The 15,380-nt window shown below is 35.6% G+C and overlaps 1 protein-coding gene across 12 annotated transcripts in view; it reads right to left on the bottom strand.

Annotated features, from left to right (window-relative positions):
- NAA16 (N-alpha-acetyltransferase 16, NatA auxiliary subunit) overlaps positions 1 to 15,380 on the bottom strand; it is an 82,742-nt gene that overhangs the window by 65,166 nt on the left and 2,196 nt on the right. For 11 of the 12 annotated variants that reach the window (XR_004346642.1, XR_004346643.1, XR_004346644.1 and 8 more), the window contains exons 2-6: positions 13,398 to 13,482; positions 11,714 to 11,818; positions 10,138 to 10,295; positions 7,214 to 7,348; positions 1,430 to 1,583 (exon numbers count right to left, since the gene is read on the bottom strand). Coding sequence is in view for 8 of the 12 variants with exons in the window: in XM_032610946.1 (XP_032466837.1) it covers positions 1,430 to 1,583; positions 7,214 to 7,348; positions 10,138 to 10,295; positions 11,714 to 11,818; positions 13,398 to 13,482 (637 nt within the window). In the remaining 4 variants the exon portion in view is untranslated. Of the gene's footprint in view, positions 1 to 1,429; positions 1,584 to 7,213; positions 7,349 to 10,137; positions 10,296 to 10,866; positions 10,897 to 11,713; positions 11,819 to 13,397; positions 13,483 to 15,380 lie in introns of all 12 variants that reach the window. The other variant, XM_032610945.1, reaches the window with a different exon arrangement.

The raw sequence follows: 15,380 nt of genomic DNA on the forward strand, positions 1-15,380 counted from the left end.
TAATAAAAGGAGAAAAAAAGAACTATGATCGTGCCCCATTCCTCCACAAGAGTAGAGGATAGCAGCTAAAAGGACTCATGAAAAGACATGAAAGAACCTTAAATGCATATTGCTAAGTGAAAGAAGCCAATCTGAAAAGGCTACATACTGTATGCTTCCACCTCTAATACATTCTGTAAAAGGCACAACTATGGAGACAGTAAAAGGATTACTGGTTGCCAAGGGTTGGGGGCAAGGAGAAACAGGCAGAGCAGAGGATTTTTAGGGCAATGAAACTACTCTGTATGATACTATAATGGTAGTATGTAAAATGTCATCATACACTTTTTAACACCTAGAGGGTATACAACACCAAGAATGAGCCCAAATATAAACTACAGGCTTGGGGGGATGGGGGGTGCAGGTAGGAGGAACTGTGCATGTGCAGGGACAGAGGGTATATAGGAAATCTTTGTACCTTCCACTCAGTTTTACTGTGAACCTAGAACTGCTCTAAAAAATAAAGTCTATTTAAATTAAAAAAAAAAAAAAAGTAAAGGCTCTGAAGTCAGAAAGATATTTTTAGAAATTAAACTCTACCTCCTGAAAGGCTGGGCAACTTGGGCAAGTCCTTAACCTCTCTTAGTTTCTTCAAATATAAAAAGGGACAATAAGTAATACCCATGTTAGAGGTGCTAAAAATTAAGTGAAAGTAAGCAGTTTAAGCAGTTACCATACTGTGAAACACAGAAGAGTAAATAAACCTTAGCTAGTATTTTTAAGCTTTACAAGTCCTGCAACTACATGAGATTTTAGTTTTAAACTAATTATTTATTTAGATGGACATTCTATTTAATATGGTGTTGCTCAGGAAATGCGTAATTGATGAGCAAAGCTATGTATAAAAAAGGAAATTTGTTTGACTTTGTTGAAAAACATTCTTAACAAACTACTTCTCAGAATCCTGTCTTCTTAATTAGCCCATAATGAAAATAAATGAATCTTGCTTTCATGAGGATCCCAAGTGTCATTTACTCTTCTCATTTTACTATATATGGAGATAAATACTGGGGGAGGGGGTTGAATATGAAGGCAGTATAACATACTGCTTAAGAAAATGGGATCTGGAATCAAAATCCCTGCACTCAAATCCAGCACTACCCAGATTACTTAGCTGTGTGACTCTGGGCAAGTCACTTACCTCTCTGTTCCTCAGTTCCTGATCTCTAAAATGGATGTAACAACTACATCATAGGGTTGTTATGAAGATTACATTAATTTTATTATTAAACCATTACATTAATTAATAATGGCTTAATAATAAAGTGTTGAGAACTTTGCCTGATATATATAGTAAGTCTCATTTAAGTGTTCAGACATAATAAAGTATATAGGTTTTATTCTTTTCTTTAACTGAGGCCAATAAAAAAGAAAAAGCAGTTCAACTTACCTTTAATTTCTTCCACCAAAAGTTTATCACATATCTGTTTCTCATAAGTTTCTATATGTTCCAAAGATTCCTGAAATAGATCTGCCTCCCTCATCACTTGATTCTGGTACAGTATCAGTTCACTATATTCATAGTCTATTTTGTTGGGAGGAATCTGAAAAAAATAACCAAATTATCTTACTTATATAATAATATAAAGCAGTTACACATCTTTAATTTAATTGCTTTCTCAGGACAGTCATTCACGCAGACTTTAAAAAGCAACCCACAAGCAGTTACAAATAGAAGAGTGATTAACAGCAAAGAAGATTAATATATTCTTTAAAACAAAAAAAGGAGTGGGGACTTCTGCCTACAGAAAAGTGAAGAGGTTAGCAAATCCTATTACCAAAGGAAAGTATAACAATGATTAAAATCCTAAAGAATCTTCCCAAAAAAACTACTAGAACCCATAAAGGAGTTTAGCAAGGTGACAGAATACAAGATCAATATATGAAAATCAATTATACTTCTATATACTAGGAACGAACAACCCAAAAACGAAAGTAAAATAATTTTCACAATAGCATCAAAATGAACAAAACATTCAGGAATAAATTTAAGAAACAAGACCCATATACCAAAGGATACTCAACCTTTTTTTGACTCTATATTTATTTTCCCCAAATTGATCTAAAAATTCAATGCAATCCCTATCAAACTCTCAGCAAGCTTTTAGAAACTGATAAGCTGATGCTAAAATTAAAATGGAAATAAAAGGAACCCTGCATGGACAAAAGAATCTTAAAAAGAAAAAGTAGGAAGACATGTACTTCAAATTTCAAACATCCTTTAAAATTACAGTAATCAAGACAGTGTGGTTGGTATTGGCATAAGGATACACATATAGATCAATGGAACAGAATACAAGGTTCAGAAATAGCCCTTATAATCTGGTCAACTGATTTTCAACAGATGTGCCAAGACAATTCAACAGGGACAGGTTAGTCTTTACAACAAATGATGGTGGGACAATTTAATATCCATATGCAAAAACAGACACATACTTCATACCATTTACAAAAATTAAATCAAAACGGATCACAGACCTAAATGTGAGCACTAAAACAATAAAAGAAACCTTAGAGGAATAGGAGAAAATCTTTGTGACCCTTTGCATAAAAGAAAAAACAGGTAAATTGAACTTCAACAAAATTATAAACTTTCCTCTTCAAAAGACACCATTAATAACATAAAAATACAAGTTACAGACTAGGAGAAAATATTTGCAAATGATCTATCTGATAAGGAACTTGTATTGAGAATATTCAAGAAACTCTTACAACTCAGCTGTAAGACAAATAACCCAACTAAAAAATGGGCAAAAGAGTTGAACAGACATTTCATCAAAGAAGTATAAATGGCTAATAAGAACATGATAAAATGCTCAATAGCATTAGTTGTTAGAAAAATGCAGAGACACAACTAAAACAGATACTACTACATATCCACTAAGATGGCTATCATCAAAAAATTGGACAGTAACAGGTGTGGGGATGGGTAGAAACTGGAATTCTCACACATTGCTAGTAGGAATGTAAAATGGTTCAGCCACGTAGGAAAACAACTGGGCAGTTTATTAAGAAGTTAAATATATACTTACCATATAACCAAGTAATTTCATTCCTAGGTATCTACCCAAAAGAAATAAAAACATATGTCCACACAAAAACGTATGCACAAATGTTCATAGCAGCATTATTCACAACAACTAAAACTAAAAATATATATGTCCATCAATTAATGAATGGATAAACAAAGTGTTATCCATAGACTACAGTGTATCCATATAATGAAACAGTATTCAGCATTAAAAAGGAATGAACCACTAATACATGCTCTAACACAGGTGAATCTCAAAAGCATTATGAATAAAAGAATTTCGAGAGAAAACACTGCATTTGAATGCCTTTATTCGAATTTTCCAAAAAGGGCAAATCTATAGAGACAAAAAGCAGATCAGTGGTTGGCTGGGGATGAGTGGAAACTGACAAATGGGCACAAAAGAACTTTTGGGGGGTGACGAAACATTCTAAAACTGGACTGTGGTAATGACTACATGACTATAAATTTACGAAAAAAAAAATCTTCGAGATGTACAACTAAAATGGGTAAATTTTATGGCATGTATTATACCTCAAAAAAGCCTCGTATACCTCTTAATTATACTTATTATTACAAAAAATAAGAAAATTCCACACACCTAATTTTAACCATCAAATTGCAATAAGATTGTATTTAAAATGAAAGCGTGTTTATCAAACCCCAGTGAATATGGTACAGTACACCTTCCTATGGTTAAGGACTTGATTCCTGGATAAAGACAAAGAACTAGTCTCAATAGAGAATTCTCTAGTTCGCAGTAAAAAGCTAAGAATCTAAGTAAACATGATGAACTTACCACACTCTCTTATGAGAATAAAAATAATAGAGGGTTTAAAAATATATTAACCTATGAAAATAGAACATATGAGATTTCAACAAACTTCTGGGAAACGGTAAGCAAATGAAGAATAAGGGATGAAGTAAAGCAGAAGCTAAAGCCTAGAGTAGCTACACAGAGGAAATCTTTAGGGAGGGTGGCTATCTGCCCCGGAAATCACCAAACAGGGTCAGGATTCTGAAATGACAAGTAAACAGAGGGTGCAGGAATGAGAAATGGGGCTCAAGATTAAGGGATTAACTGAAAGACTGACCCTGGCCCCATTTCCATCAACTCAGCAGCCAAATCCTTGTTTAAAATATTACCCTGTAACCAGGCATCCATCCCACTCAAAGAGCCAGGAGCTCTTCTTCAAAGAAAGCAGACAGCCCCAGAGAACTGGATGCTAAGGCGGGGGCGGAGATATTCACTGCAGCATTATTCATAATAGTCAAGATATGGAAACAACCTAAGTGTCCATCAACAAATGAATGGATAAAGATGTGATATATATATATACAACAGAATAATATTCAGCCATGAGAAACAAGGAATTCCTGCCATTTGCTGGCTTAAGACACAAAAGTGTAAGTATACTCCCTAATGTTATAAAGGTAACAAACACTTAAAGAACCAGAAATATTCATATAACTATTATCAGGAGAATGGGGAAGAGACGGTGAGGTGACATAAAAGAACTATTTACTACTCTATTGTAGCAAAAACCATAGAGAATGCCTAAAATACATATAAAAAAGTTGAACGTGCATTATTTAGACATATGGCGGGCTGTGTTCTTCCATGTCTTCTCTGAACTAGACTCTGGATAGCAAGGCAGGGACAGAAAGGTAGAATAGGGGACTGTTACCATGTGTACTCTGTAACGAGAATTACTGGATAAATGAAAAGTGAAAAAAAGTTTACCACTCTAGCAGGTAAAATTAGTTTGGCTATCATTCCAAAAAACAATACCTTGCTTTTAGGGTAACGTGTCAAAAGAAAAAGTTTTCATCAAGAAAATACAAAGAGGATGATGTCAGGAAAACCGGCAGAGTAAAGAAAGAACTCCAAAACTTCACCTCTCCAAAAGAGCGAGGAAAGAACTGGCAAAAACTGTCAGAATCACCTTTTTCAGAACTCTGGAAATTAACCAGAGGCTTACAGCACACCTGGGGAGCATTTATTGACGAAAACAGCTAGATCTTGGTAAGACCAGTGAGTTTTGTGTCATTTTAACTTGCCCTAATCCTGTCCAGTGCTCTCCAGCTACACAGTAGCCTTGAAAAATAAGCTTGTATTCCCAGAGCAGCTTGACAGCCACCAGTGAGAACAATAAAGCTGGAGCTCTTTCAAAGCCTCATTCCCAAAGAACTGTAATTAACTGACCTGTTGGTTCACTGCAAGCCTCCAAGTACAAGCCTACCTCAGAGTTTGCCCAGAGCAAAAAAGCCTTGGGGGGAAGGGAAGGGCCAAAAGTGCTTATTAAAAGTGATTACAGGCATGTGTTTTACCTTTATAGTGCCTGAAAGACAGCTAACAGTCAGGACAAACAACAGACTAAACAAAAACCTTAAAGTAAAAGCTGGGAAATGTGATGTCCACAGGGGCTTTGAAAAGTCACACACACATACAGAGTTACACACATGTTCAAGAAAGACCTGAGAAAGCCCTAAACTCTTACCTCTTGCTGACCTTGAGACTCTGACCTTTCACCTTGAGGCGAAAGCTAAGGTCGAGTTGTAAACTGCCTGGCTGAGTGCTAAAGCATACATACACCAACACACCCACAGAGAAATTTAACAAAACTACAATTTGGTTCTTTGACAAGATTTACAAAATTGACAAACCTTTAGCTGGAATGACCAAGAAAGAAAAAGAGAAGACTACTAAAATTGAGAATAAAAGGAGGGACATTACCACAAACCCTACAAAAATAAAAAGGATTATAAGGGACTATTATGAAAAGTTGTATGCCAACAAATTAGATTACCTAGATGAAATGGACCAATATTTACATAAGAACTAACACCATCTGTCACAAACTCTTTCAAAAGAGGGAACACTTCCCAACTCATGCCATGAGGCCAGACACAGACACCAAAAGAAAAGTACAGATAATATATCTTATTCCAATATCCCTCACTAATAATCAAAGAAACACAAATTAAAAGAATAATGAGGGAATTCCCTGGTGGTCCAGTGGTTAGGACTTGGAACTTTCACTGCTGAGGGCCCAGGTTCAATCGCTGGTCGGGAACTAAGATCCCACAAGCCGTGCAGCGTAGCCAAAAAAATAAATAAATAAATAAAAGTTAAAAAAAGAAAAATAATGAGAAAAACTTCTTCACATCCAGAAGAACGGAAAAAATCATAAAGCTGACATCAAGTGTCAGTAAGGATATAGGCAAAAATAAGCATAAAACCTTGCTAGCGGGCATGTAAATTGGTAAAGGTGCTTCAAATTAGTAAAACTAAACACACAGAGCCACAACTCTGCAATTCCAGTTTTAGGTATAAACTGAAGAGGAACTCACAAATGTGGCTAATGAAACAGCAGACAAGAATATTCACTGCAGCACTAATTTTTAATACAGACAAAGTAGAGTAGATTAACTTTAGCTTATTTATATAACAGAACACCGAACAGCAGTTTAAAATGAATAAACTAGTCAACATGTATCAACATAGATATATCTCAAGAAATGTTGAATTTTAAAAACTACATGTCATTCATGTAAAATTTTAAATATACAAAATAATAGTTTGTAACTTTCATGTACTTAAAACATAATGTAAACATGACGAGAAATGATCTATACCAATTTCAGAATAGTGGCTACCTCTAGGGAGGGATGTGGGAGGACTTCAGCTGTTTCTGTAACATTTCTTTAAAAAATAATTAAATCTGGAGCAATTACGGCAAAATGTTAACATCTTTTTAATTTCTCTTGTGATATACAGTATATTTTTTGTATTTTTCTACTTTACATACATATTAAAATGTATGTATTAACGTATTTATATAAAATATAAAGCAACATATATTAGAGAAACAATTCCCACAGTCACAAAACTATTTTCATTTTCATGTATTCTTTTCTTTATTCATTTGAATATTGCTGAAATTATAGTATACAAAAATCTTTATATTATTTATTTTGTATTAAGAATTCTTTGTTTTAACTTCTTCCAATTATTTCAAAAATTTTTCAAGTTCTTCCATAGATCTGAAAGACTAATTCATGCTTGCAGATGGAGGCAATATAGAAGTTAACTATTTTAGTTTGTGAAGGTAGAAGAAAATGTTAAAATGCAGTTCTTACTTGCTGAGTTTGTCTAAATTCTTCCAATAGTTTTAGTGCCATATCATAATCTTTCAGTAAGTGGTATGCAATGGCATATCCAATCCAGGATGCACGTTGTGTTGGGCGCAACTGAAGAAGCTGATATCTCGTCTCCTTTAAAAACAAAAAACAATTCTTTAAAATTTTTTTCACTTTCCTAAGTTTCTCTAAAATATAATTCATCACAGAGTTTTAAGAAAAAATACCTTTAATTCCTTTCTAATGAATTCAATAAACAAACATCTCTGAACTCCAGAATAAAACAGAAATACTTTTTATGTTCCTGATCTAAACTTAAGTTCCAGAATACCCTGTAATGTAATGTCCTTGGGGTCAATGCTTTTAGGTTGCCCTATAAAATTACCTTTATATAATAAGAATTTCTTCTGGTAACTAAACATCTCAGAAGAGAGACTAAGCTTTTTATGAAACTAGAGTTTACTGTTTATAATATTGTTATATGAAATCACAACATATTTTACATTATTATAATAGGCCCCAGAGATAGGATGGACACAGCCAGGGAAAACACTCAAACGTCTGACTGGACTTTTCTAGCAGAAACACCACTGCTGCTACTCTAAGACAGTTCAATATCTACGACATTAGGGAGAAAACACCAGAAATTCCACCATGGCTGCTCCAGAAGAATCAAGATGCCTTCAGACCAGCAGAAAATCTAACCTCCCTACACAGCTCCCACTTCTTCATAGCTCATATCTGCCTCCAACTTTTAGGCAAGTGCAACTTTGCTTGGCCGAACAGGGTCTCATGAAGAACACTAGCTGCAACGAGTTTTGAAAATGTAATGTTTAGCTTCTGTGACTCTGTTGATGGAATGGGTGCCGTCCATCCACGCTACATGCCACAAGGAGAACCATGATCAGATCTTTTTTAAAAAAGATACCTTCAACAAAACAACTTAGACAATATCACTCCTCTACATTCATGTGTAAATGCCTGCTCCTTTTAGGCATATGTCATTAAGCTCTACCACTGTATCACCCTTACTTTCACTGTTGCTTCTCTGTCACTCCCCCACTTCATTAAAGTCTGACTCAGCTTTCATCTCTCTACCAAATTCTGCCATTATTCTGGGCAAATGCAACACTGTGGATCACCTATCTAATAACCTATCTTCTTAGATCCACGATTTCCTCATCTACAATGATCTCCACCCCACTTCAGGGACCCACTTCCACCACCACACCCTAGACCTTACTGCCACCCAGAAATCATAAATTCAGATACTCACTCTCGCTACAGCTCCTATGCTGCCAACACTGTCACTCAGTGACCTTCCTGCCCTTGTTCTTGGATACCACCAGTACCTCTAGTTCCTTGAATCCTTCACTTCTAACCACCAGCTCTTTTATCTTCATTTATTTCACTACCCCTCCTAGCAACCAGTCTCTCGCCATTACTAATTTCTTTACTTTATTTCTAAAGATAACTGATTTTAACTCTCACCAAACTTAGGCTGCTAAGTCCTAATGAAGAAAAATCACACAATCGTGATGAATGGTACCATTATTAAGCTCAGCAGAACCCTTGAAACTTCTGCAAAAATCTATGCAAAGACTTACATGGCAGTAGAAGGACAACAGTAAATGAAAAAAGACTTATCTAAACAGAACTATTAAGAGTTGGTAGCCTCCTTCACAAGAGAAAGTGAGATAATTCCATTTTGGACATACTGAATTTAGGAAACTAAGTGGAGTAAGCACATGGAGATGCCCAGCAGAGTTGAAGGTAACAGTGTGAAAAGGCCTGGGACTACATTTATGGCAATCCTCACAATATTTTGTATTTTCTAAACCATAATGAAGAAAGCTAATTAATCTCCACATTTAGATTTTAATTATAAAAGCTCTGCTTACCAAGTCTGTAAATATCAAGCCCACAAAGAATATAGTACAGCATTAGCACATAGGCGATATTCTAGCTTTTCAAAAAGCATTAAATGAGGGACTTCCCTGGTGGTGCAGTGGTTAAGAATCTGCCTGCCAATGCAGAGGACATGGGTTCAAACCCTGGTCCGGGAAGATCCCACATGCCACGGATCAACTAAGCCCACGAGCCACCCACAACTACTGAGCCTGTGCGCCACAACTACTGAAGCTCGCGTGCTCTAGGGACCGCGTGCCGCAACTACCGAGGCCGCGTGCTACAACTACTGAAAGCCCGCGTGCCTAGAGCCCATGCTCCACAACAAGAGAAGCCACCGCAATGAGAAGCCCGCGCACCACAACAAAGAGTAGCCCCCGCTTGCCACAACTAGAGAAAGCCCACACAAAGCAACGAAGACCCAACGCAGCCAAAAAAATTTTTTTAATTAAATAAAATAAGTAAAAAACCATAAAATGAATAAACTAGTTATCCGTTTCTGATGATCAAGTATGCACTTCCAGGGACTTCCCTGGTGGCACAGTGGTTAAGAATCCGCCTGCCAATTCAGGTCCAGGAAGATCCCACATGTCGCAGAGCAACCAAGCCAGTGCGCTACAACTACTGAGCCTGCGCTCTAGAGCCTGTGAGCCACAACTACTAAGCCCACGCACTTAGAACCCGTGTTCCACAAGAGAAGCCACCGCAATGAGAAGCCTGCACACAGCCAATGAAGAGAAGCCCCTGCTCGCCGCAACTACAGAAAGCCCGCACACGGCAATGAAGACCCAATGCAGCCAAGAATAAATTAATTAGTTAATTAATTTTTTAAAAAGTATGCAGTTCCACTACTATTATTGGAGGGAAGATCCAAAGTGACTTTTCCCTTCTACTGCAGACTGTAATGAACAATCAAGTCTACATGATCTCGTCTTAAGTTCACCTCATTCTGAATTCACATGCTTTTAAATTACATCTATTGTAAAAACATGTACATTTAAGACTAAAGTACTTACTCGATAACCTTCAAGGTCTCTCATTTGGATCTGTAACAGAGAGAGATCCCTCAAAATTTGCAGATTATCTTTATCTAATTTGAGGGCATTTCGGTAACACTTAATAGCTTCATCATACTTCTTATCAGAACGCTGCAAGAGTCCATACACATGCCAACCTATTAAGTTAAGGAAACAGACATTCACAGCTACTAGAATGTACTATGCTACATGTCTAATAGAAAGCTTACCTTAGCAAAATGGTATGTTGTTTGGGACTTACTTCAGAATGATCTGGCATCAGAGGGAGGGGGATAGTAAGCAGGTGACAAAATATGAAACCAGATCAGCCTTGATTGACAACTGTTAAATTATTGAAGCTAGGTGATAGGCGGATAGGGGTGCATTATTCTATTCTACTTTTGTACACGTCTGAAATTTTCCGTAATATATTTTTAAGTAACCTTAGAAAATTATTGGTAAAAATTCTTCACGTTGCCTATCCCCTCACTTTCCTACGCCAGCACCTCAACACTCACTTATTCTCAAACACTATGTATGGAAACAGAATATGTATTATACAAAAATTGCAATTATCTTTTAAAACAAGTATATATTCAATCAATTATAAAACAACATGTAACCATCAATTAATTCACTAGTGATATTAAAGACCACAAAAATTAAGTTTTTATTTAATGTAAAGTCAAGTCTTAGGATATCTTGGAGCCAAAAAACTATCATACTTACATGCCCTCTCTCTTCGCTCTGGGGTAAGCACTGGGATAAAGAAATAAGTATTTAGTATTTTGAGAGAACCCTAAGCTAAATATGTAAAAACACCACTAAGACTACTGACGTTCAATACTGGCCAATAGCTAGATGATTTAAATGCTAAAAATTAAGGTACAAGGGTAATATGTGAAAAGGTTGTAAGCATATAAATAGGTAAAACAGAGATTAAAACAATTTCAACGATCCATCCCTAAAGAATATTTTTGTTTTTTTAACAAACTGGGATACTAGTCAATGAAAAATACGATTGTTAAGTACCCAGTAAAGTAACAGCTAAGTCCCTGTTTAACAGAAACCAAGCTGAAAATCAACATAATATTTAATACTAAATAAAATCTATTCTACATCAAGTTGCTTCTGAATTTTTCTCCTAAAATTTCTAAAGGAAAGTTTAAGGAACTTTTAAGGAACACAAGTTTTACTATACAGGTAAGTCATTATTTGGAATGAGGAAAGTGTCGCTCAGTTTATGGATATATAGGGGAAAAATGGGTTTTAAATCACATATAATTATTAGTTCCTATTCTCTCACACTAGGCACAACTGCAGTAAATATACAGTGCATAGTAATTCTCTTTAAAATACTCAAACAAAAAAATAAGTAGGGAACAGATGAAACTAATATAAAAATGTTGATAATTATTGAAACTTGATAATGGGTACATAAAGTTCATTACATTCACTCTTCCATATAGTTTAAAATTTTTTCATAGTGAAGTTTTTTTTAATTTGAGTTAGAAAAAACTCATAAATGGAAAATACATAAATGAAATTGAACTATTCAGCTACTGCAAAAGGATACAGACATGACTCTTGACATCATTACGAAGTCCTTTACGAACAAATTCATACGCCTCTTCTTTTTTTCCTAAACAGTTCAATGTTAATCCTTTCATAGCCAAAGTCTCTGAAAAATATTTTTAACCTCTATTTACACATGAAAAATTCAAATTATTCTCTTAGCACTATTTTAATATCTGAGCTCTACCAATACTTACATTATTCATCCTTTTAATCCTATAGTTAGAAGAATTTCTCTCCAAATAAAAAAAGTAAAAGTACATTTATGTATCTGCTTAAAGTTTAGCCCAAGTCCTTTTCTGAAATTCCTCAGGCTGGGACTGAGTTGGTAAAATGCTTTCTGTCTTTCTGAAGACTCTATAAAGGAGGCTAAGATTATTCTGCTGAAAAAAGGTAACACAGCAGGGTCCTGAGTCCTGTTGAGTTAAATCTACCGCAACAGACCTCAGCTTTCACCTGAGATCAAGCCTACTAAGAATCAAATCATCTGATTTATACCCCACAAAATCATTCAATCTACCTTAAAGAGATGTACAGAATTTAAAAATCACCTTACTCATTATTGGAACAGACTTCATTTTTGGCTGCAAGTTTATTCCAATGAATCCCACTTAGGCTAATTAACATCAGTTTGCATTTGAAAAGCACGAGTGGCAACCCAAGAATATGTTGAAGGTAGTTAATCAAAGATTGTTTAGAATGAAATAATTCTCTGAATAATCCACAACTAGGGAATTAGACAAGAACAATGGTTTTCAAACTGATCTCTATGGACTATGGTTTTCAGAATGGGTGATCCAGCAGTCCAGGCCCCTATGACCAAACATCTTATTTTTTTATCTGTTTTTACATAATGAATTTCCCCACAAGCTCCCCTTTGGATAAGGGTTCCACTGCTAAACAGCTTGAAAACAAGCTTTAATTTCTAAAATTCTATGAAACTACTTCTTTCCATTTCCTTCAAAGAATGTTTTAAGTGTTACTAGAAAGCCGAGTAGGGTCAGCCTATTTTCCCAAAAAGATGGTTTCAGTAATTACTCAAGTCTAATATTCAGAAACCCCAATCAGCTTTGCTCTGCTACAGGACCATAATATACATGTCTAACCTGATCCATCCTTTTACCAAACATTGGTCACCAGTGAAAAAGGATGAGACAAGCAAATACAGACTTACTAACATCAGTGCTAGAAAAACAACCCAAGATAATACAATGGTAAATCAGTAGTATCTTATTTACAATATGAAGGTTAGCAGATAGATTAAAAAATACATCTACCAAAAAATAAAATGCATTTGATTGTATCTTCATACTCCTCTGGTGTTGCAAATATTGTTCTAATTTTACACACAAGAAATCAAGGGATAAACTTAAATTCTTTTCAAAGTAACAAATGAAATCAGGTCTACAAAAATACAGGTATATATGCCAATTACTCACCAATATATCAACCAATCATTTCTCATCTAAAAGTAAAGACTGTAAATACACCTAAGCATAAAAGAAGTAATCTAGAATAAGAATGATATGAGGCATATCTGAAAACATTAAACATTTATGCACTCTAATAGAGAACTACAAGGCCATGGAATCTGGGAAGTATTCTTCCCTCACAGTTGGGAATCCTATCCATCTGGTTTTAGAATTAGATTTCCCCAAAGTAATCTCTCATAGATGAGATAATACCTCCATGTTCAGCAAATTTTGGATTTGAAAGAATCAACTTGCAAAACTTGAGGCCATTTTTGTATTGCTTCTGTTCATAACATTTCTGTAAAGAAATATGAACAAAAATTATTATATAAAATGAATACACATGTAGCAACTTTTCATTCCATTATATAAATTCTAAATTCAAGATCCAAAATTAGGTCTAAAACATATGTGATGGAACGGTTTTGTATCAATTCGTATCAGTTATAACATGAAGTTTACCTCTGTAACCTACTCCTTGCCAAACTATTCTGGTATCTGAGTATTTTTACTTTTATTGAAGATAAAGAAAAAAACACCTTAATTGTCAACCAACACACTGCTACAGCTTTCTTTTATTCAAAATCCAAAAGCAAAAACATATGTGATAACACAGAAAAATACTAGAAACTGCATTAAAAGTCTTTGCTACTTCAAGAATGGAACCAAGGCATACGCACAAAAAAATACTGCTATTTACTGAGCAACTACCACGTGTCTGTACAAAACTTGCTATAACTCACAACAACTCCTTAAGGTAGGTGTCATGACCTCCACCTTACAGATGTAGAAACTGAAATTTAAAAGTCCATTAGATTAATTTACAAGTGGCTCAGCTTAGTTGCAAACTCTCCTCTGACTCCAAGACTATGGTTTTTCCATCACTTGTAGTCTAATACAAGTGTAAGCAAATCTCTTACACTTGTATTAGACTAGATTTATTTAGGAATAAGCCCTCTTTATTCCTCAATGCCACCAGCCAGGCTAAGTAATCACGCCTGCCCTCCACAGCCATTAACCACCAGAACACCGCATCTTTAACTCAATCTTTCACTTACGTGGTTACGGGTTTTCTTTTTAGTACTCAGCGTGCCTAGCTCATCCTCACCTCAGGGCCTCTGCACTTGTGTTCCTTCCACCCCCTGAAATGTTGTTCCTCCCCACATCTTCTCATGGCTGATTCCTTATGATCAAGTTTTACATATCATCTATCTGACAACTCTAACAATGCCAGCCTCTTACAGCACCCCCCAAAACACTCTATCATATTACTCTATTTTCTACAAAGCGCTATCATTTCCTGACATTCTTACTCATTTTTGTACTTATTTAGTGTCTATCTTCCCCACCATACTGTAAGCTCCTGAGAACAAGGATCTTGCCTACTTTAAACACTGCTGCATCCTCAGGTTCTAGACAAATAAGAGCTGCTCAATACATGGTCAATATATACATTCAAGTTCAAAGCAAAACAGTACCAGCAAAGGAGGAGGAAGAGATTAATTCTTGCCAACAGGGGTGGGATATGGAGAGGAGAATTAGGAAAGTATTCATAGAAAAACATCTTTATATTAAGGCTTCTTGATTGCCTATGGGGAAGAGAACTTAGTGGCTGGGAAAGAGGATAGGAAAACCTGAATTTTGAACCATGCGAATATATTACGTATTCCAAAAATATTAAAAAAAAAAAAAAAAACAAGCAGAAGGAACTACTGGGGAAGAGGAAAAGAAGAGAAATATTATTTTTTTTCTGCCTTACCAAGTGATCTGGAAGTAATAATGTCATACTACCAATAACAGTAATAGTAATAGTTAACACTTATTGGAAGCACTTACTATGTGTCAGGCACTGTTCTCATTTATTCCTTACTTAAATACCAGGAAAGCCTATGAGATGCACGTTATCTGCATTTTAGATGGAGAGACTGAGGCAGAGTTACTGAGTTTACACAGCTACTGAGTTTACACAGCCAGTAAGTGTCAGAGCCACAATTCAAGCCCAGGTGGTCATCTCCAGTATCCGAGTACTCAGGTTAAAGAAAAGTCTTAAGTTCAGTAAGGAATATCTACTCAGTAGAAAAGATAGACTCTAGTTTCAACTTTGCTACTAACCAGACCAAGAACCTTAGATACTCAGTCATTTACCATCCCTGGGTTTGATTGTCTCATTTGTAAAAGAGGGCCTGCAATAGCTCC

Source organism: Phocoena sinus, chromosome 18, assembly GCF_008692025.1.
Source record: "Phocoena sinus isolate mPhoSin1 chromosome 18, mPhoSin1.pri, whole genome shotgun sequence".
Taxonomy (NCBI): domain Eukaryota; kingdom Metazoa; phylum Chordata; class Mammalia; order Artiodactyla; family Phocoenidae; genus Phocoena; species Phocoena sinus.